General features: G+C 41.5%; 2 protein-coding genes across 6 annotated transcripts in view; one reads left to right on the top strand and one right to left on the bottom strand.

Annotated features, from left to right (window-relative positions):
* Nucleotides 1–720: 720 nt before the first annotated feature.
* Nucleotides 721–22,227, top strand: LOC149941223 (uncharacterized). Of its 5 annotated transcripts, none has more exons than XM_090177556.1 (7): nt 721–961; nt 7,227–7,308; nt 7,446–7,585; nt 7,730–7,864; nt 17,564–17,646; nt 17,727–17,793; nt 17,988–22,227. In XM_090177556.1, exons 2-7 carry the CDS (start codon nt 7,297–7,299, stop codon nt 20,788–20,790), a joined length of 3,240 nt encoding a protein of 1,079 aa, XP_090033682.1. In that variant the 5' UTR covers nt 721–961; nt 7,227–7,296; the 3' UTR covers nt 20,791–22,227. The 5 variants fall into 5 exon arrangements, with proteins under 5 accessions (XP_090033682.1, XP_090033684.1, XP_090033683.1 ...); XM_090177558.1 differs by lacking the exon at nt 721–961 and adding an exon at nt 3,536–3,695; XM_090177557.1 differs by lacking the exon at nt 721–961 and adding an exon at nt 4,177–4,356.
* A 190-nt stretch (nt 22,228–22,417) lies between these two features.
* LOC149941222 (low-density lipoprotein receptor-related protein 8-like) overlaps nt 22,418–25,472 on the bottom strand; it is a gene marked incomplete at its 5' end in the record, with an annotated part of 39,884 nt that continues 36,829 nt past the window's right edge. The window contains 3 exons of the mRNA XM_090179433.1: nt 22,418–24,809; nt 24,882–25,022; nt 25,089–25,252. Of these exons, the coding sequence (XP_090035559.1) occupies nt 24,765–24,809; nt 24,882–25,022; nt 25,089–25,252 (350 nt within the window). The remainder of the gene's footprint in view (nt 24,810–24,881; nt 25,023–25,088; nt 25,253–25,472) is intronic.

The raw sequence follows: 25,472 nt of genomic DNA, 5'->3' as shown, positions 1-25,472 counted from the left end.
ATATACATTTAATATTGTAATTTTCTAATAAACTCGATATAGATAAGCAATAATCTAATAGAATGGAGTAAAATTTTACATAAATTTTATGATATCATTAATTTAATGGAATTTTTGATCCTGGCGAAAAAAACGTATTTAAAATTTGCGAACCTGAAACAAAGGAAAAAAACAAGATATCCGGAGTTTCTTTATAGTTCCTCTTTCAGGCGCAACAACCTCCAAAAGCTAGAGGGTGTCCCTCAAGTTGCCACATAAATGACTAAAAAAACACATGAGACATTTGCGTGGACACCCCCTGTTGTGGCACCCCTGGGTCCTTAGTTTTAAGAAAGATTTATGAATTTGTTTTCCGAGTTTTCTATTGCAGCACTAACACTAAATCGGCAAATTCAAAAATAATAAATCTATAAACCACCCTTTTCCAAAAAAAATAATGAGTAGAAGTCTTGTTTCGACCCGCTAGGCCCTAGGGAACGTTGACTTTATGACGGGTGGTATTCCATATACTATCCGATCCAAGTTGAAAAATGTTTATCTACGCAAAGATATCGGCGAACGGGTGAAACAAGCGTCAACCCACCCACCCAAACCGCGTCGAAGTTGAGGTGAGAGTTTAGTATTTTGATTGGCCGCGTGGGGGGAAAGCGGCGCCTTACGCTGGCTGCTCCAAAGAGCGAAGTACGTTGTAGTATACTCTCTCTCCTCTCCGCGTTCAAGCTTTGGCTTCTTCTCACGTCGGGATCGGAGGAAGGAACGAGGGCGCAGTGGTGTGTTTTGAAAGTCCAGCAGTGTTCGCAGTTGCCCGGGGCAACGGCGTACGAATCGCGCGTTCTCCGAGGGAGCCCTGAGTAACATGGCAGCCAAATTCGCCATGTTATTGGCCCATGAAGAAACAGGATATTTCTGAAGGGCCGCGGCCTTTCGGACCGGGGCCCGAGGGTCATGCGGCCAGGCCCAGGTAAGTCCCCTCCATCATTATACTTATCTTCCCTCGATCTGAAAAAGTAGGAAACTATTCGAACGGGTTTTCGCTAAGGGATACAACGGTCGGTTACGACGGTTAGGCTTAGCGAGTTTTTCAGTCTCTCTTTTCCTCTTTCTCTATCTCTCCTCCGGAGGAACTCCTCCCGAACGGATCCGCGGCGACGATTCCTCATTACTCGATTGCAGAATGATTCGAGTCAGCCCTAACGGCAAAAGGGGGAGCAAACAGGAAGTAACGTGAAAAATGAGGGAGGGGGGGGGGCGAAAAAAAGGCGCGAAAATATCCATTCTCTACCGATAACTATCTCTAGCTCTAGCTAAAAATTTCAATTCCACCAAAATATCATATAAAACATAAATTTCCAGTCGTAAAAGATCGTAGTTTGATAAACATTACAGCCAAACTGGCGGATGTTATAAAAATAAGAAGCTATATTCGATAGTAATTAATTTCGTATCAATCAGACGTATTAAAAATTACGTATTACCAAGATTCAATAACTTTTAAAATATATATCTATAGTATTAATATTAGTGAAAGCGTTTCTAAAACACTTTTTAAGAAGATTGACCCTTTTATTGAGAAATGCCGTCGAGAAAACTATAATAGGAAAGCGGTTTTATACGTTTTTTTTTAAGTTGTTTGGAGGTAAAGTGTGACTACTACCTGTAGGGCCTTTGAAACCCAAACTCTGGAAACGGATCGATTTCATGTACTCCCGTTATTTAAAAAAAGGATAAAAAAGGGTGTTTAGGACACTGGATAGAAGTAGATACAATTAAAAAGACGTGTATAGGAAAATGAACTTGATTTACCCCGGAAATGATTCACTACATAGCCAAAGACTAAAAAATGTGTTGATTGACGAACTTATTCTATTTCTGGCCTAAAAACGCCTGTAGAAGTGTTCCGCACGCCGCACACGCGTGTACAGGGAGAAGCCAACATTTAGAAGTAGATTCATGAAGGCGTATTTTATCGCGATTCTAGTCGTATTAAACGTACGGTTTTTACAACCATTCGTCAATGAACATAAAGCCTTTTAACATTTTCTCACATAAATAAAAGTAATAAAATACGTTTAATTACATTAAATATTTTTTGATCAATTTTTATCAAAATTGATTAAACGTTACTAAAAGAGATAAATTAATAAAAAACAAATTGTTGAGTAAAATCTACGAATCTAAAATAATTTTTTTAGAGTAGAGAAACCTTTGAAGTTGAATACGGAAAAAGGGGAGATGAGTGAAAGGTTCTACATAGACATTTAAAAACAACCAGAAACCGCATTTTCGTCTTTTGACGTTGCGAGGGGCATATCGTGAGGGAACAAAAGCTCGGCGTTCTCTCTTGGGCCTTTCCCACCCGCGCACCACCCCTAAATTTTATTTCCACTTTGGCCTATTCAACTAACGTCCCGATGACGTCAATGTGACGTCAGCGCTAAAAGAGGGGGCGAGAGGGAGAGTACCAGAAAACGCAGTTAGGTTTAAGGTGTGAGCATTGATCGAAGAGACATCCGATAAAGCTAGGTGCCTGAGGGGGGGTTAAATAGGGGGGAGGAGGTTTTCCCGCCAAATAGACGAAAACTTTGCCGGAGTTTCCAGACTAGCTCCGAAACCTGTAGTGGGAATTCGTTCAAAGGCGTCAAGTTCGATTAAGTCATTATACTTTTCGCAACCTTTAACCGCGCAACTCGACCCTACTATACCCATGGGGGAAGGGTAGCTTTAAATAATGCAAAATAAGGGCAAAAATTAATACGCCTCGAGTTAGAATTCCTCTCGACATTCCTAGATTATGAAATCCATTGTTTTGATCTATTTACCCTTTTTGCTTGGAAGACCTATCGGTCGAAGTACCGCGCATCTTCCTCGATTAATTTTAAAATACACTAAAATAAAAACTTTGTTACATTTTCACATATTTATAAATTTATTAAAAACTAGGTTTAGTTAGTTTGGGATCGTTTTGAAAAACATCTACGAAGGCGATGTGGTTACGAAAGTTTGGAAGAAGTTTGAAGTGGGATAACTTTATATTAAGCGAAATAGTGAAAAAGATCCCGCAACTTTGGAGGGGGAACACTTGCACGAACAGTCTAACTAATATTAAAATTACAGGATAGTTTTATAGACAGATTAGAGAGGTAGCTTTATAATTTTTAAGCCAGTGGAGAGAAATATGCTTTGCAGGGAACTACCGAAGCATAGCCTATTGTGGTTGATAGGACAATACAAAACATTAAATAGTTACTTTCCATGCTTAAAGGGGAACGGTCAAGCTTTAACCAGTTAGATAGCCCTATAGCCCGTTAAAAACTAAAATTTATGGCGAAAACCGCGTAAAAAAATATTATTGGTTAATTTTTAATAAAATAAAGAAATTTCGGGAAATTGAAAAGCGCGCGTCCGCTGCGACACCTGGTGAGAAATCGGTGAGACAGAAAAACAACATAAAAGCGCGCGCCATGCCGAAGACGCGAAAGATTGGTTTTGCACGCGCGGCGCGTTCCAGTTATACCTGACCTAAGACTAAATTGCGCGATTTTAAAAGTTAGGATAGTCCGCAAATCGCTTACTAAGGTGCTGCTGGCGCTGGCGATACACCTTAAGATGGCGGCGAAAATTCAAACCCAAATACTTAGCGTTATTTTGCGTTTCAGCTTTTTAGTCCAAAAACTATTTTTTCAAGACAAAATAAGGTACGTGTAAGCATATTGAACGTCTTGTTGATCTTTCGATATGCAAATAAGGCGTTATTTGGAAAAGTTTGGCCGTTCCCCTTTCATTTCTGTAAAACTTCGCCAATTGGGTTTTACGAATAAAGTAAAAATATAGGATAAAAATTTTAGGATTTTATAGAACCATCACTGAATGAATAGTTTAAAATCCCAGGTGTTGGTCTTTCTTAAATTATAGCTTAGTTTTATGAAATCTACGCGAAGGGAATCAACGATCATTTACGACAGGATTTTTACGATTGTTTTAATGCAACTGATAAAATTTTAAATTATTGGTGATATTTTTGAATTTACATTATTATTAGATATCATTGGAGTTAATGCTGTGAAAACGAAATAGAATTGCTGATTTCCAGGAAACTGCAATTCGATAACTATAGGGAAATTCTACCACGAATGCGTTTGCTGTCATGGAGACCAGGTCACGCCCTTTTTTTCGCCCCTCCACTCTTAATGAGACATTGCGCGTTTATTCTAGCATTCCATAAAGTGGAAAAAGAGTGGCGTATTCCGTCGTTACGAATGAGACACTGCAGCCCATGGCACGCCAAACACGACATCATTCATTCAGTGTATCGTAGATCACTTTTCATCGTTTTTAGAGTACTTTTACCTCTCATAGGTAACTTTTACCTCTCATGCGTAACCTTTTACCGTTCATAGGTAACCTTTACCCCTCACCGGTCCTTCTACCTCTCATGGGTCCTTTTACCTCTCATGGGTCATTTTACCTCTCATGGGTCCTTTTACCTCTCATGGGTCCTTTTACCTCTCATGGGTCCTTTTACCTCTCATGGGTCCTTTTACCTCTCATGGGTCCTTCTACCTCTCATGGGTCCTTCTACCTCTCATGGGTCCTTTTACCCCTCATGGTTCCTTTTACCTCTCATGGGCCCTTTTACCTCTCATGGGACCTTTTACCTCTCATGGGTCCTTTTACCCCTCATGGTGTCCTTTTCCCTCTCATGGTGTCCCTTTCCCTATAATGGTGTCCTTTTCCCTCTCATGGTGTCCTTTTACCTCTTATGTGTCCCTTTACCTCTCATGGTGTCCTTTTACCTCTTACGGTGTCCTTTTACCGCTCACGGTGTCCTTTTACCGCTCACGGTGTCCTTTTACCTCTCACCAGTCCTTTTACCTCTCATGGGTCCTTTTAACTCTCATGGGTCCTTTTACCTCTCATGGGTCCTTTTACCTCTCATGGGTCCTTTTACCTCTCATGGGTCCTTTTACCCCTCATGGGTCCTTTTACCCCTCATGGGTCCTTTTACCTCTCATGGGTCCTTTTACCTCTCATGGGTCCTTTTACCTCTCATGGGTCCTTTTACCTCTCATGGGTCCTTTTACCCCTCATGGGTCCTTTTACCTCTCACGGGTCTTTTTACCTCCCATGAAGTCCATTTACCTCTCATAGATAACATTTGCCTCTCATAGATAACATTTGCCTCTCATAGATTACCTTTACCTCTCATAGATAACTTTTCACCGTTCATAGAGAGCTTTTCACCGGTCAATACACTTCATTAATTATGTCCTGTTTGGCGAATAACCACGAAACTACTCGATATCATGCTAAAAGGCTCACAAATATGATACACCTATTATAGAGAAATACATTTAGTAGTAGGGGAAATTTATAATATACCTATTATCCACGTCTTTATAGAGTCTACACCGATAATGATATACGCTCGAAACATTTGCCTTTTCATTGCTTAACCCGGTTTTTCTAAATACGTTTCGAAAGAAAAAAATTTACGTACTGAAACACATCAAATTTTGACTCTCAACGGGAAAATATGGGTGATAAATAATCAAGTATCTTGACGCGGTTCGGTTTTTACATTTCACGTTCAACATTGAGCCATGCGATGCACGGCGGGAAAACACAAAAATCCACATATGGGGTACGTTCAGTAACTAGTCAACGGAGTCAGCGTTGAGCCGTAGAAAGTAGTTGAACCACTTTTGGTACTCCGGTATTGACGCCACGATTCTCAACGGCTGCTCAACAAATTCAACGTCGCAGTTTTTCTCCGAGCTCTTCGGTTTCCCCTTCTATAAAAACTTGTTGAGGTTAATGGTAATAGTTAGTGTCGGGAGCTGTTGGCTCGCGTGGCATGAAAGGCTGGCCACCACCCTCCTACGCGTTGTAACCCGGCCACCCGAATTAATGGCTTTAAAAGTCGCTCGATGACTTAGGCCTCGAGGGAATACATTTTTTAATTTGGCACTAACTAAGAAATGTTTTAATTCTTAATACGAATGAATGAATGAATCTTTATTTTCCGACCCCAACTTGGGGTCCCTTTTACATCAGGGGTGATTAAAAATTATTATTAGCCTAGCGGATTATTATTATTATTATTATTAGCGTTGCAAGAGCGATGATATATTTTGGATTCAACGTTGATTTTACGTTTACTATACTTACCGAACGTACCCATAGGAAGTCCAACCACGCGCTGTGGTGACGAAAGTGGTGCCTAATTACTTTTAACAATCTAATCAGTCAATGTCAACTTTAATTAATTAACTAATCATGGAAAGAAACATCACCGTTTCTTCGTTAAATATAAAAAATATAATAAAATAATCGTAAAAATGAATCTGAGAGCGACGGAGAATGTTATAAGAAAGGAGTTATTCAAGACGTTGATTACGTCGCGCGCGCGCGCGCGCGAGAGAGAGAGAGAGATGTAGAGACTACGGTGGAAGGGAGGGGGAAGTGGAAGAGAGAGAGTTTCTCCGGAAAGCCCACGCATCCCGCTAAAAAGGATTTGCGGGATGGGAAAACAACATCCTTTCTTCTCCCTCGGCCCCTTCGCATCCATCTTTCCCGCCTGACCTTTCCGGCGGAATCTACAAAGTTTGTCAAAGGAGCGCGGCGTGGGTTGTACGGCGCTTTGCCAATCAACGAACAGCGTGTAAAATAATGGGATCAGCTTCGATAGGTGATGTCCTTTACGACGTTCTCGATGCGTATTTAAAGTTTACAGCTGATATATTTCGGGCCGACGGGCAAAATACCACTGCGGGGGGGGGGGGGGGGCGTAGCGACGACGCTGGGACGGAAGGAAGATTTAAAAGGAAAAATATTTTAGGCCAACAGCGTGGGTGAAGGGATGCTTTTCGGGTGGGGGATTTCGCGTAGGCATATCGGGGAAAACGTCCGTACGGATTTAGCTTTTCTCCGCCCTTCTTCAAAATTTAGATTGTTGCTTCTTCAAGCCATTATTTCGCGCTGATGACGATTTGTAACGTCTCGGGTCACTGAATATCTTCTCAGGTATTAAAATTATTTGTACCCTAGGAAAACTGTTCCCAGGCGGCCACTTCGGCAGGGAATCAAAACGGGAATATTCAATTAAGGCGGAACGTAGTTATTTGAAATGGGGGTATTCCGCAACTATCACGAAAATAAAACCAGATTTCATATTGTTTACGAGCGAGAAAATTTGTATTTCAAATTGTTTTCCGTTTTCTCGACAGGGGTACTGCTGTACGAGCAGCTGAACCTAACGGGGAAGCTGAAATTGGAACGGGGACCAACTGAAGATCGATGCATCCGACGGTAAGTCAGCCAGAAACGAAATAAGCCCTCGTTCTCCCCGCCCACCTTCAAATATTCCCGGGGAAAAAGTGCCGACTGAAAGTAAAGTTTGTCTTTTCGCGACTTTTCTCTTTTCGATGGTCCGCCCTCCAACGCAGCCTGAAGTATCGGCTCTTCCTGACCCCCACCATCTAACTCTCTATGTCCTCTTGGCCGGGGTGATGGGGGGACTCGTCTTGGCGGTCGCCGTCATGGTCTGCTGCAAAGTTTGCCTCAAAAAGAAGAAGCCACTCACGAGGTAACAGAGCGGCTCCTTCCTTCCCCTATTCGCCTCCATTGAGAGAGAGAGAGAGAGAGAAGCGGGGCTGATGTGGGGGGAGGGTCCCGCTCTCTCTCTCTCTCTAATCGGAAATTTCCCTGAACGACTGTCTTCCCATTCAAGGCAACACGTGGTGTTCAGTCGCAGTTCGGAGAGACAACACAGTCGGGCCAGGAAATATCACAGCCTGGATTCCAGCGTCAGCGTCGACATCGAGACGAGTTGGGGAGGCATGTCTGACAGCAGCCCTTCGCCCAGGTAAACAACACCGTCAATTACGATCTCTTCCTTTCCCTTCGATCAGCTCCAAATTCGATATTTCACGAATCGCGGCGGTCGTTTGATAATACGCTCTCTTGCGAGGTGATGTATTACAAAAACTCGTTTTGGAAGAAAAAAAATAGTTATCGGTAGCTATACTACCACTAAAAAATGAACCAGGGCGAATATCTCCAAATCTCTTTTCGGTACGAATTTGAAATTTTCAGGTCGCGTAGAGTGTGTAGTAGTAGAATTATTAAGTGACTTACTGTAACCGTTACATCGAGAAAATATGATTTATAAATAAGTCAATATCCGTAATCAGTGTAATTTATAATATAATAATAATATTAATCAGCTAGGCTAATACTAAAGGCACCGCCTTAGGCCTAAGTCATCAAGCGACTTTTAAAGCCATTAATTCGGGTGGCCGGGTTACAACGCGTAGAAGGGTGGTGGCAAGCCCTTCACGCCCCGTGAGCCAACAGCTCCACACACTAACTATTACCGTTAACCTCAACAAGTTTTTATGGAAGGGGAAACCAAAGCTCTCGGGGAAAAACCCCTTAAACCAGTGGGGAGAGGAAAGTGCTAACCACTGCGCCACCCCAAATTACATTTTTATAGTTTACATCGTATGACCAAATAATAAGCGCGGTAAATTTCCAGTGGCGTAGCTAGCATGGGTGACACCCGGGGCGGGTATCAGAGCATTAGTGACGCCCGGGGCAGATATCATGGTGTGCTACTTAATATTCTCTAGTTTGTGTAAGTTTTTATTTTTTTCACGGTCGGGTGCCCCCCCCCCAATCACCCCCTAACGGGTGGCACAAGGGGCTACGCCCCCCCCCTAGCTATAATAATCCGCGGTATGGCGAAAAATTCCATAGAGAATAGAAAAGAGGAATGGCTACTCGGTCGATTTTTCAGCTAGGGGTGCTTCAGGCCTATTAACTTCCGGTAATGTTAGGACTGACTCTCGTTCATTGCGTTATAAATGAAGCGGAAATGCCCTAGCTTTAAAGCCTCGAAATACATTTGAATGTCTCGTCAAAGCTAGAGATGCTATTCCTCTTCCACATTTTCTACGGCATTTCGCGCGTATTAGAATCTGAGTCGATCCTGTAAAAGTACACGTTTCTTTTTCACGTAAGAAAAGAGATAAACTTCCGTTAAGAAGGGAACACTTACAGTTTTCGATACTATTGAAACGACGAAACCGAAATAAGCGAAAACGATGAGGCTAAATAGTTTAAAATATATAGATATAAATACGCTTTTTGATATAACATAAAATGAATGTCTCAACTATCCGAAATGGGCGAAAGCGTGGTCGGGGGGAGGCGCGGCTGACAATGGTAAAAATAGGTATCAAGCCGGGAGAGAGTGCCAGGGGAGCGAGTCAAAACACGAAGTCAAAATGGCGGCAACCTTGCTGGCTCTACTGCACGGCGTTTGCCTGTGGAAGAAGGGGATCTCGTTAAACGGAAAAGAAATAAGGTAAGCCCCGAGTTATTGCCCTTTCATCAAGCCGACTTCTTAACTAGCCAGTGTGAGCGAATATTGTTATCGGACGTCACTCTAACTGCGGAGATGAAAACCACTACGTTACGTAATTTAGGCTCCAAAACGTACTTTACTCGAGTTCAACCCCCCCCCCCCCCTCCCGGATGAAAGAGTCGAACCTAAAAATAGCTTCGGCATCTCCCGAAGGCCTCCATCAAATCCGATCCCGACCGCGTTTGTTTTTCGAATAAAACCGGATTAAAACTAAACGTAATTTACAATTTTGGTTATACTTCCATTAACGTACTCGGAAATTTATATAAGCGTGCAATTTCCAACGCGCCTACAATCTCCGTCTCGATAGTTACGTGGTTTACGCTCTAAAGACGAGGGGGAGTCACGAAAGGATGCCTCAAAAATTGGGTTAAATCGATTATCTTCTCCATATTGCCAAACAGTTATCAACCCAGTTTCGGTGGCCTAGAGACTCTTGGACACTAATAGAATGTAGGTTAACCCTGACCATTATTGTTGGACATTTAAGGATGAAAACTTTGTTTGAGACACGTCGTTATTATCTACTGGAACTTAGCGAAAAGTTCGCTCTAGCCGCGAAACTGACCGTGAACCTCAACAAGAGGTCGTAACCAAAACGTCTGGTTGTACGTACAATTGCGATACATTTTTACCGATAGCCATTTATAGAATGACCACTGACTTTTTGTAGATTTCGGACGAAGTTATTTGACCTAATACGTCATAGATAATTTGTTTTTACGTCGCGTATTTTTCTCGTGGATGCGTTTTTCTTTCTAGATACGAGGTCAATTCTAGGTCACTCCCCCAGTGATTATTAATTATTTCGACTAACCGATACGCTTATGGAAAAGTCTTACGCCATCAATCGAGATTTGACCTTGAAACGTAAATGAAAAGAAAACTAAAACACTTTTACGGAGGCGCGTTCGAACTTGGAAATATTTAGAAGACGGGTTAAAAGCTGCTCGTTAAAGTAAAACTCGTCGTTGGAAATAAGCGAATAAAAATCGCGGGCGTTCCAATATTATCAATACGCCAAACACAAAACCCAAAACGTTTTTCTCCGTCCCTAACTCTTCTCCCCCCAAAACTACGCCGATAAAAACTCCAATCTTTAGGTTAGACCCTATTTTATTGGTAAAAGAGCGTACTGGTCTCTCTGGCATTTATACAGGCACGCGCCACAGAGAGAGAACGCCAAGGATAGAGTGCCGCGGGGAAGCTGGGGAGCAACTTCTTTCTAGGCCTTTCCGAGTGAAAAGAGGCGCTAGATAAAGCAGCTAGGGCAGCCAGGGAAGGGCGGGGGGGATCAGAGTAGGCCAGGCAAGAGGGGGAGGAAAGGGGGCTTGAAGAGTGTTTTGGATCGGCCTACATATTGAGAGAGCGCCTCTCTTCGATCGAAGAACAGCGGGAACGGTCGGATGGGAGAGCCGCCGCGCCCGAAATAGCAACGGCAGTGCGTCATCGATGACGTCACTAAAGCTCGTTATAGAAACGTCAGGAGGAAAGCTCTCGACCAATAGCGGCTCAGACTCGGCTTCCCGCGTCTCAATCGTGTAGACGTACAACCTCTCCCGCCGCCAGAGAAACCCTCCAGAAGTTCCGACTACCGAACTTCAATGTTTAATAAAGAAATACAATATTTTTTCAAAGTGACTTATATAATATAATTAATTATAATATTAATATATCTAGTTGACATTATAACGGAGAAGTCAGGTCCCGCAACCGAGCGATTTTGGAAATCCTTAATTTCATTTTAAAATAATTTTGCTTATATTTTTGTAAAGAATTTTATCAATTTAAATGTTTATTAGTTAAAAACAAAAGTTAAATATACGAAAACGATATTGAGTAATTTCCAATCTTGGGTACGAAACTTTACATGTTTTTCGCTAGTTCAAATACCCTATTTTTCCATTGAATAAGCTCGTTTAAAATTTGCATCTTTACGGTCAAGCTATTTCGGCAACTTTACGCCGTAACGTTTTAATTTGGGAGATTAAACGTGAAACGCCGTCAAATATTATTGACGAGACTCGGCGACGCCTACCCGTTCCCGAATAAAAAAATGTTGAGTAAAAAAAAACGGATAATAATAATAACTGGCTGGAGTTAAAAATAACAAGATCGGGAAGGTTCTCGGAGTAATGAGGCCTGCTTATTCAGGGAAATGGTACACATTTGATATGCAGATTACGTTTCTCAAAGTTCCCGGTAAAGGCGTGGTGCTGTGGGTGTTTCGAAGCACCAACTTCGGCAAAGGGGTCGGAGGAATTCCGATTTGGGGCCAACTCCGATATTTACTCTTCTTCGTGGTGACCACTACGCGAGAAGGGGCGGCCGAATCAATTAATACACACAACGACCAAAATGACTGATCCGATCCTCTCTCGGAGATCTTTAAGTATCTTTGTAGGCCGGAACAAGGGTCGGTTTCTCCAACGTGTTACGGAAATATCTACAGGTGTTTATAGAGCCTAGCGCCGCCGATCCAACGCCGCCGCCACCACCGATATTTCCTCTTACGCCGAACCACCGCCGCCGAAACATTTACTTTTCGGCTCGCCGCCGCTAAATTTTGATGCCGCCGCCGAAATTATTATGAGATTTTCTACGTAACTTTTTTTTTCAAATTTTCAAAAGGGGGAGAAACTTTTTGAAAAATCAGCGCCGCCGCCGTTTGATTTTCGTTAAGCGCCGCCGCCAACCTAAATCAAATCGGCATTATGATCGAGGTGTATGACCAATTTTGGTAGCATATCGTATTTACAGCTTTAAGAACTTAAAAAAAACCCTTGGTCTATTTTTGGCCTAAAAACGCCTGTAGAAGTGTTCCAGCCGCAGTACACCAGTGTTCAGGGACAAGAGTCTATCGGGGGTTTTTTGAAACTGAAGATATTAATAATACTTATAGATAAAAAAACGTGAGCTCTTCAAAATCTAAATAACTTTAAGTAGAAGAGCCAGTGGCGTAGCTAGGTGGGATGGGGGAGGACTGCACCAGGTGCCACCCGTTTGGGGCCATTTTGGGGGTGACAACCGACCGTGAAAAAAATAAAAACTTATACAAACTCGAGAAGTTTATTTTTGTAAATTAGTCGTATAACTTTCCCCGGCCTATTCTACAAGTCGGAGCAGAACGGCGACTCGTCTAAAACAAAGAAACGGGGTTAATCCTTTGGCGGAAGCCTTCTCGAATAGACAATAAAAAAGCGCAGTAAGGAGAAACAAAAAAAGGGGAAAACTGACCCAAAAATGTTATTCGCGAAAAGAGATACAAGGTACGTAGCGTAGGATCCATAGAGCGAGGGGGGTGAGGGGCGTGGGGGGAGAGGGGAAGGAAACGGGGGCAGGGAAGAATGTATTGAGAACGCGGCGGCGGATGTGAAATGTCAAATGTGAGAATGTGGAAATAGGGCATAGAGTCGATGTCTTTCCCACGCAGCCGAAAACTCGTTTCCACTCAACTCTTCCGATACGTAGTCCAATGAGCCTCAACCTATATCACTGGCTCAGAGGCGGGATGCGGGTAAAGTCCGCGCCAGTAAAAGGTTAGTTCGTCTCAAGGTGGAATACGACCGAGAAACGGGACGAAATAGGGGGGGGGGGATCTATTTTGGGAAAAGGACTTTAATTGTTTAATCTCGGTGGGCGCGTGTCGAAATGCTCCGCCGCTACACGACAAAACAAATGTTTCGCGCGCCGTTTTTTATTAATGGCGACTTCTTGGACTATCAAGAGGCCTGTCCAGCGCACCTCGCAATTCCAGTGCAATGTATTCGTTAAAAGTTTTAGTCGGGAGGTATAAAAATAAGCGAGGAATGGTTTTAATAAAATCTTATATAAACGAGTGTTTCGAGTTCAAAAATTATTAAAAAATATAAATATTGTACATAATATAATGTAATAAAATATATAATATATAATATATAATATATAGTATAATATATAATAAAATATACAATATACAATACATAGTATATAATGATATATATAATTTTTATTAATTAAAGTATATTACGAGGAAGACCAACCCAAAAATACGTCGTAAAAGGTTTAAAACCATTACCATAAAGATTTTACGAAAAATGTTTTTAAACTTAGGTAACGTTATGAAAATTAAAATTTGCTAATAGCATACGTAACATAACAATAAGTATGACACTTCCTTTTGTTTTAATGCTAATTTCCTGATCGAACCTTTTTTTCGACATTGACATTCTCGTTAAGCTTCGACTTGGACTCGCACTCGAACTGAGTAGCGACGTGTTATCGTCCTTTTTAATAGTAGATTTCACCTTTCTCATATTTAGACAATTGGAGGCTCTGTGCCGAGAACTAAACCTAGTTAGCGCAATAGCTCTGAAAATTAGTTCGCTGATAGATTTTTCATTAACTGACATAATTATTATTATTACGTTACTTATGGTAAATAGTAAAATTAATAAATTTTAAATCATCATCGATCAGCACTTACAACGTAATTATTAAAATTATCCGGCAAATTGGAACGGTAGGCCCGCAGCCATCTCGCTAAATTTCGTATACATCGAGTAATTAAATAGATCAAGGGGGGGGGGGGATTTCACGAAGGTGATGAAATAAAAATAATGAAAAAACTGGGAAACGATGTAATTCAAAGAGAGAATGGACATTCTGACCGTTTGACCTTTTAGTGACTTTCCGTCGCCCCCCTATTTCCGTCAGGCCTGCGCTCCGTCGAAGCTCCATCACCCATGACCTTTGCACTCCAAAGCGCTGTACGCGTAGCCTCCAAGACGATATATCGCTACCCCCCCTTGTCCATTCCTTCTATAATACGTGGGACTTAACTTCCAGCACTATAAGTCTAAAAATATAAATGACGAAAAAGCAACGCTTCCCATCTATCTCCCTCATCCCCATCCCAGACTTGCCCTCGAGTGCCAGCCACACATAAACTAAAATAACTAAATATTAAAGACCGATAACCATATCGGAAAAGTTTCCAATCACCTGAATATAATTCTTCCAAAATATAAAACATTAAATTAGGAAAAATAATTAACTTAGGCTATATTCTATTTCTTATATAAATTATTTATGAATTATTCGGCGTGTTGAAAATCCTATAAAGTTGATTAATATTTGATAGCGTACTAATGATAAGAGGCCCAGGTCGAAATGGCAGCGCGACCGAAGGTTCTATAGGGATGTAATCGAAACCGAGGGTCTCCCGAATTTAAAACCCAACGTACAATATTTAGAGTATCTCGAAATTCGTTACGTCACGTAGAAAAGTAGTACGAAATTTATTAATGAGCGGGTTATTTCGGGATTCCGACCGCCAATATTCCAATATAAATATCGACAAAATGGTTTAAAAATATGTCATACGTAATATACGTCACCTAAACGTAAAAACACCGGGTCATTTTTTTTTAAATAAAAAATAGTCGAATAGGGTAAAGGCTATTTACCGGCGTAGGGTGAGGAAGAAAGCGTTTATATGGTAGGAACGATTCGGTCTTTTCCTTTATCTATCGGATGAGGAGAGAAAGAGGCGGCGCCGGAGTGAGCCCGTTTTTATCTCACATTTTTTCATCCCGCTCCCCCCCCCCCCCTGCCACGATGACCTCCGGCTCACTACGCTCCGGAGTCCGAATGACGTCAAAGAGTAGTTCCCATAGCAACCATCTCCTTTCTTCCGCGCTATCATACGCCCCATTCTATAGGAGAGAAGAGAGAGAGAGAGAGAGAGAGAGCATCCGCATCTCGGGAGCCTGTTGTCATAGCGACGGGGCGAAAACGCGTGGGCCGCGAGACCATCACCTCCTCTTCCCCTGCGCGTTCGGGAGACGCGTATAGCTCTAGTTGCGCGCCCGCTTTTATTTGGGTGCCCGTTTTCTTTAGGCGGGCCGATCACTTTATCCAGCGGCACCCAGACTAAAAGGGGACACCGGGGCACCCGCGGCGGTACCTTTCATCCTTTGTTTTAGTTCTTAAAGGGCCACCAGCCGTCTTGGCCCATTCGGACGCTCCGCCCCTCCAACGCGAGTACCGCCACCGACTAGTCAATTCGAAAACGAATACGCTCGAGCGTCAATGACAGTTCGGAGCGACGTCTACGTATATCGTTGATTGAGCGACTTTACTCGCTTCGACGAAGTTTTCGGATAAATATTAAGCGAGCTCGCGCTCTAAGAAACGGTGATTTCAAATCAACTGGTGTTTTAACGATACGGGACGCTATTATATTCGCGATACGAAAGATCGGACGAACGCGTACGAGAGTGAAGCTTGGTAAACGTAGGGAGAAGTTAGTCGTCTCGAAAGAAAAGTTTGCTCGAAAGTTTCGGACGAACCCGACCGAGATGGAAGTTGGTTTAAGACTTCGGAGCCGCCGTTTCGGCCGATGAAAGTTGGCTTTTGAGAGGAGCGAAGGAGCCAGCGAGGGGAGAAGCTGAAGAGCAACGGGCGGAGTTTGTGGAAGGTAGCCTCGAGGCCCCGATCCTTTCATTTCTCTACAAAGAGCCGCCAATGGCCACCTTTGACCCTGGCGAACCGAGGACGGGACAACCAAAGAAATACGTCGGCACGGGACCGACTCATGTTCTGCTTGGCCTGCTTTGGAAAGAAATCACGGTAACCGACTCGATCCAACTTTCCTTCCAATATCGGAACTCCCCCCCCCCTCCCCCACTTTTATACCAATAATAGCTATTCTTCGGAATCATTTTTACTAGTTAAAAATTAAACTGGAAATCATATTTATCGATTAACTTCATCTCGTCTTTGAAGGTTTCTTTTTTTTTGTTAAGTCAATAAAATATCCGTATTGACTATTTGGTTTAAATAACCGTGATATAATTTAAAAGTTAAGTCGTCTACAAAACGGGGTGGTTTCAAGCTCCAACTCGTTTCAGATTTGTAACAAATATGTTTACATCGGATTTTTTTAATTTTTTTCTTAGTTAAATTTAATCTCTTATACTAAAGCAAATTTTGGGAGAAACGGGACAGCGTATTATAAAATAATAAAAGAGATTATTCATTAACCATTCAAAGTCGGTTAAGCGGTTCGTTGGGGACTATCCAATTTCCTGACCAAGTTTGTCAACGTGTAAAAATTCGGTACGAAAGTTAAGATATTTACATCGGCCCAGCTGAATATCTAATAGAGATATTACAACTACCACGGGCAAAATACTGGAAATATGGCGCCAGACGAGACGTCAGCCAAATGCCATTATCATTAGCCAACATCATAAACAAAGGAAAATTACGCGCGATACACCCATTGAAAAAGCGTTTTAGCTGATATTGGTTTCAAGAAAAAATAATCCAAAATACGCCAGATAATAATATTAATAAAGTGTGCTTTTGCTTGAACTCTCGTAAATAAAACCAGCTAAATTTATTTTCGTTGTTATACTACGAAATATATGCTTGTATGGTCAAAAGTATGTAATATATATCTCGCGAGAAACGGATATTGCAATTTAACTCGCTCGAAACATCAACTTTCACGAGTTCCCGATACTTTATCAAAATATATCGCGGAAGAAAAAATAGTGCGCGAAATACATTATCTAGTGATTTCCTAGTCATTACAGAGGGAAAATAGCTTCCTTAATAAGTAAATATCCCGAAACAGTGTAATTTTTACATTTACACGCGAAGTAATACACGATGTAAATTTTCAGACGTGATGGGGTGGATATATACTTCCGCGGTTTGGAGGGAAATTCGCACCTGTTGAAAACTGCCTACGAAGATACACGTTTCATTTTACTTATCTCGTGGTATTAATACCACCGGGAATACTATTTATCTCTTCCATTACGCTAATTACTTCGGCATCCTCGTTATGAATTCAAAACGAGCCTCGCGTGATTATTAGCTGGTAAATGGAATTAAGCGAGTTTCAATAACCACACCGCCATCTATCGGCTTTCAAAATAACTATTAGGATGGTACTGGTCAAACAAAGGGAAGCCCAAGTTGACGTCATAGGTCACCGAGGTCACGCTAAGGTATGACGTCAAAGTACCATTCTCGTCTGTTTTTTCGTCTAACTGCGTGTGTCAGATATTATTGAAACTCGCTTATTCGGAGTGATTCAATGATGTCAGAAGGCCAAGAGTGATATGTTTATTGTTTTTCCAGAGAACCGAAAGAGTTTTGCGCCCCAGAAGAAGGTCCCCGCTCTGTCCCTCCCTACGCATCCGTATCACCTCGGTCCTTACCTGGTAAAGTTTTTTTCGTAAACGGAAGCTAGCCCGTACAATCGGATTAATAATTCTTAATAACGAACGTATTATTATTTTAGACATTCCCGAAAGCAAAACACCCGAAGAAGAGCTAAAGTGCATCGCGGGTCCATCTCAACCGAAAAAGTACGGAAGAGACGACTAAGGCCAAGCGCTCTCTGCTCTTCGTAACGTCTCCGTCTTACCTTCCACAAGCCTTTGCTTCGTAACGGAGACAATGCCTCGTGGAAGGCAGGACGGATACGAAACGGAGAGCCAGTGGGCGCCTAGCCTTAGGCGAAATCGAGCGAGAGTTTAAAGTAAATATCGTTTCGTTGCAGAACATCGGAGCCGTTAACGGGAAGACGAAGGTCGTCGGCTGGAATCCAACGGCAAGCCTCGGTGTGTCTCTCGGACGAAGATGATGACGCTTGTCTGTACCAGGTGGAGCGAAAAGACGCGGACTGCGAAATGGTCGAGCTACGAGCCGTTAAGGTCGAGTGCGATAAATCCTTCTCGGTCGAAGGTCGGCGTTCGTCGTGCGGCTCGCCCAGAGGGACACCTCCGACGCCTCCTTCCGTCTCGAGCGTGTCCTTCCATCCTCACAAAACGTACACGTCGACGACCCAAACACACACGGCCGTCGTTCACAGAAACGGCGACATGAACCTTACCAGCGCCGGGAGGAGTCCGGACCGGAACTCGCAATGTTCGTGCTGCAGAAACAGTCGCGGTTCCCAGGGCAGCCATTCGCATAATTCGTCGGTGGATTCGGGTAGCACTAGGACTGTGATAGCCGTTAACGATCACTCGTACGGCGTGGTCAGCGCGGGAGGCGGCAGTACCGTCTCCAACGGATTTTCCAACGGAGAAAACGACGATCCCAAACATTTGAAATCCTTCGCGGAGGAAGAGGACGAACCCGCTGACGCGCCTACCAGGTCCCGCCGACAATCGACGGAAACAGCCTTCGAACAAGACAAAGTGAAAAGACGATCGTCAAATGGTCAAAAGAAAGAAGCCAAAACGGCAAACGGAGAAAGCTCTAGTAAGGCTGGCCCTTGCCGTCTGTCCCGGGAAATACATTCGTCGTCCAGTTTAGACGCGGCCGCTTCGGGCGAGGGCTGGGCGGAAATCCCCGCGCCCTTGCGCGAAGCCGCCAGCACGGAACAAGGTCTTCTAGAAAGAGCTCTGGAGCTCCATCAAGAAGAGACGAGACGACGCCTCAAAACTCTTCAGCGGCCGGAAAGCGGGATCGAAGGAAATAGCGGCGACGACGATAGCGAAGCTAAGAGACCGCTCAGATACAATGACACGGGCAGCAGAGAGGAGATTCGAGAAGAAGACCTTTCCGGTATATCGCCCTCTCCTCCGACTACGTCGGAGAGCGAGGTCATCGAGGAAGAGTTAGAGGAAATGGAAGACGGGACAGACTACGAAAGCCTCAGAGAAGCTTACAGGCAATTGTGGGAACTAAGAGCGACTTTCGAAGAAGAGGAGGAATTGAGCGACACTTTGCGCTTCGACGAAGACGACGAAGACGAAGACGACGAAGAAGCGGTCGAAGAAAAAGGAGCCGAAGCGGGGGAGGATTGTCCGGTTGACGCCGACGAAGATCCGGGATCGGGTACGCCGGGAGTCACGCCGGAAAGAGAACCTTCGTCTCAAGCGACGTCGTTCGAATCGAATACGGAGCCCTGCGCTCAAGATGACGAAAATGACGCGGGAACGGCCACAAAATCTTCGGAGGCTTCCAGCGGCGAAAAGAAAGATGAAACGGAGCCGAAAATATACAGCAATTTGCTCAGTTTACCCACAACCGAATCGAGACGAAGTAGTTTCACTAGTCGCGTGGGGAAACGATTAAAACGCTCTTGCCCACCGGCCAATCAAGGAGGATCCGATTGTCAAGACGCTTCGGCAGCCACGGGAACGAGTTTTGATAGCGTAGATACGGAATGGTCTTCCACCGAGGCCAGTAGAACCGGAGAAGAGCAATCGACCTCTTTCGAATCGACGACGACGACGGACTATAACACCGACAGTAGCGCTACCGAGAGTCTTCAGGCTAGAAGGCTGCAACAAATGAAAGCGGACAGCGGTTACAAATCTATGGAGAGCAACGGTAGAAGGCCACCGAAACTAAGTCGAGGGAAACCAATGAGGTCGACGGTGGACAGTATGAGCATTGACGAACTAGACGAGAGCAAGAGTCTACGCGAGACGGTAGTCATCACGCGGACGGAGCCTTCGGCTGTCGTTCTAATAGGAAAAGACGTTACGGCCGCGATGGTAGAAAGGTCGAAAAGCGTGAGTGCCTTGAAGAAACGTCTTCAGCCCTGGAAAGATTGGCCCGCAACAACAACAACGCTACAAATCTCGACCTCGACGTCGCCGGGAACCGCGGGAAGTCCAGTGACCACGACTGTCACGGCTGTCGTCGTGCCAATGACGAGCTCGGGAGCAATCAGCGTCTTACCGAGCAAATCGGAGGAGACTGTTCCACGAGTATTGACGAGCGTCAAAGCCGAGGTTGACAGCGACAGAATTTCGGGCGGAGGGTTGTCCCCGTCGCCTTCGACAACCTCTTCGATAGCTTCGGACCTTCGTGGCAAAATATCGGTGTTCCAAAGGTTCTTCCGGTCCAGTAGACCCGCTAGGGAAGAGAGAATATCTCGCGATTTCAGCATCGACGAAAAATCCGACTCGCTCTTCCGAGAGTTTTCGCGGCAGGACCCTTCGTTAGACACGACAGACTCTCATCGCTCTCGAAGCTCAGCCTCTTGGAGACAAAGCCACGCCAGGCTTCACCACTCTCATCCTTACCATCATCCTCCGCATCACGGCCTAGTACACCTCGGTCATCACCCGCCACCTCACCAACAACACGCGCCCTTACCGGTGCATCATCGTAGCCACCCGACTTCGGTTTCCAACAAGTGGTCCGAAATGAGAGAGGATATGGAAATGGTGGTCTTGGGAGGCAAAACGACTTCGGCCTTCTCACCTCAACTCAGCATCGACGAAGAATGTACCGGGTTGGAGGGTTGCTCTAGCAGGCCATTGTCCAGAAGCGGCGTTTCGGAAAGGTCCCTCGTGCTTCAAGACATTCCCGTTATAAGGCTTCCCGCGTCTGATGACTGAAACATTCACCTGAAAAAAAGATTAAGAAATTATATTATATACATATATATATATAAATATATATATATATATATATGTATATGTAACGGAAAATTGACACTCTCCGCGAAACAAAAACTACGTTATATATAGGAGCGGGCGAAAACGACTTTCAAAGGCTATTTAAATGCGCGTTCTAGCGTCTACCGGCTCAACGTTTCCAAATTTCATAATACCAAATTCCAGGAGAATTAATACTAACGCCGCGTGGTTAGATGAAATCCTCCTGAAAAGATGAAGTTTAAGACGAGTTAAAAATTCATGTTATACAAATTTATATACATATCTATGATTGTTCCGTAATAATTTGATCTTACAATACGCCGCGAATAATTGGTTAAACACTAAAAAAATCTGATAAAAAATATAACGCTTGATTCCATTTTAAAACTTAACTTTTTGGTACCGGGATATGCAACAGACCATTTCTAAATTATAAATACAAAACATCCCCATTTAATCCCCATATACTTACTGTATGCAAGTTTTGCAATATTATAATAATTGTTGTAACAAAACTATTTAAATTTGAAATTCTATCAAACGAATTAAAGTATTACTTTGTTTTAAAAAGCTATTTTTTTGTGTGGAGTAAATTTTAATTATTTTCTTATTGAAACTATTTTTTGTCCTCAATCTTTCTTTCAATGACGGCGGAGAGTAATAACCGGTGGACAAAAAAGTTGACTTTATGGAAAAGCTGGCAAAAACGTTCAATTTACTATAAATTATTAATATATATATAAAAAAGCAAAAATGTGTATTCATGTGTACAGTGCATGCGCGATTTCCACTTAAAATAAAACCTGTTTTATTAAACATAAATATATATATATTCCGCTTTGATCCAAATTTGAGATCCAATTTTTACACGTTTTTAAAAAGAGCGAGGGAGAATTTGGTCTATCTTATATAGAAAACGTATCCTAACATACTAATATACATTAAAGGGTGACAATATTAAAAAAAAAGCGTGCCTCCTTTAAGATTACATCTTCAGATTTTTTTTGGCTAAATACTTTGGCAGGGGCGGATAAAGGAATTATTTAAAAGAGAGAAAACCAAAGAGTAACACTACAGCGGTCATACTAACCTTGAAAGGTCAATCCGCCCCTGTATACACGGTTAAAGGACTCGAGATTTAATGATACCTTAAAAACCCTACATAGTATAAGCCTTTACTAAACCCTTTCTGGCCGAACCCCAAAAGATGAACCATCCAGAAATAGCTCTCTTCCTGTTACAAAGCTTGTGCAAAAACGAAAAGAACTCTATTTTGTCTGATGAGAAACGTTTAAACAAGTGTCTCTCAAAAAATGCTCGATATCTAAAAATTGTACTGATGTACGTGCTGTAAAAAATACGACCGAGTGTTATACATAAAAATATAAAAAATATTTAATAATTTTGAAAAACTCATCCTGTTTCTGTTAATGAGTTTGAAATAAATTTTTCTTCTAAGAATAAACATTATTGAATTTCGTAACTGTTCTCAACTCGAATTTACAGAGTTTTACGCGAAATATTTTCAATCCGCCCCAAGAACAATTTAAGGGGAATATATGAAAAAAATCAGTACCATAACGTCCATTTATGAATATTTTAATTACACTTCAATCTTAATTCAGTGGTACAAATATACAATGCGATGACACGTTGAGATGCTGTTTTTGTTTTCGAGAAAAAGTAGTTGTAGAAGCCAATCATTTTCTAACAATTATTTTTGGTGTACAGACAATGTACAAGTACGGCACATCTAAACAGTTTCATATTGTAGGATTCGTAGTTAGAAGAGAAGGGCGTGATAAATTATTCAATTTTTAATTGTTGATTTTGAGGGTTCTATGCCTACACCTAGAATAAAAATTAAATCTTTCCTCCAATTTTATAGGTATATGAAATTATAATCAACTAGTTTTTGAACTAATAATTCAACAATTTATAGTTGCCCACATTAAGTTTTTGGTAGAAAAAGTTTTTTTTTTTTTACAAATTTTTAGAAACATGTCTCTTAAAAAAGGTGATTTATCTCGCAAGCGAGTCATTTAGAAAGAAATTTTTTTATCAATGAAGCTGCCTAAAATAGTGTTTGTTGGGTGTTGGTTTTGCAAAATGGCTAGGCACTAGGCATACTCCCTTTAAAAATTATTATCACAAATACGTTTTATATACGATTTCAGATCATTTTTCATCTCAAAATATAAAAGCTACTATGACCAATTTCATTTGGTAAGTCTGAACTCCAATGTAATGATTAGAATAGTTATTTAAGTTCTATACAAATAATATTTTCTTATTAAAGATTTCATTCAAAAGAATATAATAGAAAAACTAGTATATCACTTTTGACAAATGTGTTTTATGTACAAAAAATAATTACATAAGCTATACAAAGGGGGGTTAGGAATATTACATTTCCACACAATCCCCATTAAATCATTTTTTAACTTATTATTTTGATCAATGGAAGTGGATTATTTACTAGTTTACTTTACTCAGTGTTACGTGTAAATTGTTCTTAAATAAACAGCGATTTTACTATATATTTGGTATTTAAATAAAAAAGATTGGCCTTATTTTGGCACTAATTAATCGAAGCTTTAGTTTTAAAGCTATGGAGAGTTTAAAAATTACTCGTTTAGCTTTTCTTTTCTCTTTACAAACTGTAAGAAATGTCAATCTTCCAACTTTCTATAGCTTTAAAGATATAGGCAGTTTTCAAAATTTACATTAAATACAGTTAACAAACTGGTAATAAATAAGATTAGTTTTTTTTCAAGGCCCGATATAATAAATAATTTGAAAAAATTTCCAGTTGGAGGTGCCTAATACAAAGTTGGATTTCTCAATTTAACAATGGTTTTTATATTTTGCAAACCAAAACTACCTGAACGCATCTACCAGAGAGCTGAGAAGAAAGTTCCTTCTTCTCAATTATTTGTCAACAATTTAATTGGGAAAATTTAACCACTTCATTCGAGAGCTTAGGGATAATCAGAAAATAATATATCTAATATATATAATAGGTATTTACAAAAGAACGCAATAAATAGCATCGTTGCCCAAGAACCTAGCAACTACAAAATTAAAAGTGCATAAAAACAAGAACCATGTTACATTTACACCTCATTCTTACTGTACATTTTACGTCTTACGCGGGGCTTGGCATTGAATTAACTAAGTTTGTAATTTAGGAACAGGAAAAAAAGTGTTGAAAACAACACTACTCTTTCTTAAATTGCGCCTTAATCATAGTTTTAGATTTTGCAGGCTTGACTAACTTTGAATTACCTTCCAATACTTTAAAAGTTAATGATAAAAAGTTAGGGGTACAGCCTAAAACTTCCTATTGCACATAACTGAACCATTTGGTCGTACTGGTAGCCAGAAAGAATTTAGTCGCTGAGGCTTCTCCATTAACGCAAATAACCGTACTATGAAAAAAGTACAACAATCTTTTTCTTGACGATGGAATGAGTTACGAAAGCTTCAAATAGCCACCAAAATGCAAAGTATCTTAACTTTGAAGTAGAATCGCCTCACTGTTGTTCCGAACATTTTCACAGGGTTATTGAACAACACGTGGAGATAAAGAATTACCTGGCTCCACCAGCACGCAATAATATAAAATACTTTTAACTCAACACACGCACTGGGAAAGTTACGAGAAAAGGAATTTTTACATTTTGCTATTCATTATCTAGTCATTATACATGTATAATCAAGCCTAGTCCTTGGAGATTGCACGCTCTGCAAGCTATTTGGTGGTGGCCATATTGAGCTACACAGTCATGACCAATTTATCATTACGCACCTTTCTAAAACCTCGCTTCTCGTTATTTCTCAGACCCGCTTCTTCAGGGCGCTCTTTGAATGAGAGTCATTTACGTATACTGGAGTCAGTTTATATAATATCACCTAGTGTCTTGAGAAGGTTATACAAATTCGTTAGTTCCCGGAGAAGTTAAAGGCTCTAAACTCTGGAAGTTCAAAATGAGGATAATTTAGAGAACATTCGTTATCATATTGCAGCTGAGCAGTAATACACTTACTGGTGGATATGACCTTGCTGGTTGATATTGGTTCTTCTCCAAACTAAACTGATCTTCCGTTGTTTTCCTATATACAGGGTTATCAAAGTTCATACTTGTTATATTTCTCCTCAGGTACTGCTTGTAGACGCAGAAAACGCCCTATTGTAAATAAAACATTAGTATTTAAACCAAACACGGATATCAAAGAAAAAACAAGATAATTACCAAAACAAGGATGACTAGAAGACCAACTACTCCAGTGAAAATTCCAGCCACCATTCCAATATCTAGTTGGCCACTATGACTACTAATATGCGAGTCTGCTGAGGATACATTGTGATCATGGTTACTATAATCCATCCCAGACTCTGTTGCAGCGTGCTGGTGATCTTTAAAAACAAAAATGAACATTATAGAAATTAACATTCCAAGGTGTCTTTCAGGAAAAGCCCAAAATAATATTTTGGAAAACCATTGGGATGCCTTTATTGATTAAAAATTACACGTGCAAGGCGTGATTATAATTTGTTGTAAATTTAAAATAAGGTAATATCCACAATAGTTTAAAAGAATCAACGTAAAATGAATAATGAAATATGAAAATAATGA

This window comes from Leiobunum rupestre, chromosome 6, assembly GCF_980474605.1.
Source record: "Leiobunum rupestre chromosome 6, qqLeiRupe1.1.hap1, whole genome shotgun sequence".
NCBI lineage: Eukaryota > Metazoa > Arthropoda > Arachnida > Opiliones > Sclerosomatidae > Leiobunum > Leiobunum rupestre.
Note: the sequence above shows the minus strand (reverse complement) of the source record. Positions and strands in the feature narration are given on the sequence as shown.

Bases quoted from the DNA above. Each gene is read 5' to 3' on its own strand.
- LOC149941223 (XM_090177556.1), top strand. The intron at 7,865-17,563 runs GTAAACAACACC...TTGTTTTTCCAG, and splicing joins GACAGCAGCCCTTCGCCCAG to AGAACCGAAAGAGTTTTGCG. The intron at 17,794-17,987 runs GTACGGAAGAGA...GTTTCGTTGCAG, and splicing joins GGTCCATCTCAACCGAAAAA to AACATCGGAGCCGTTAACGG.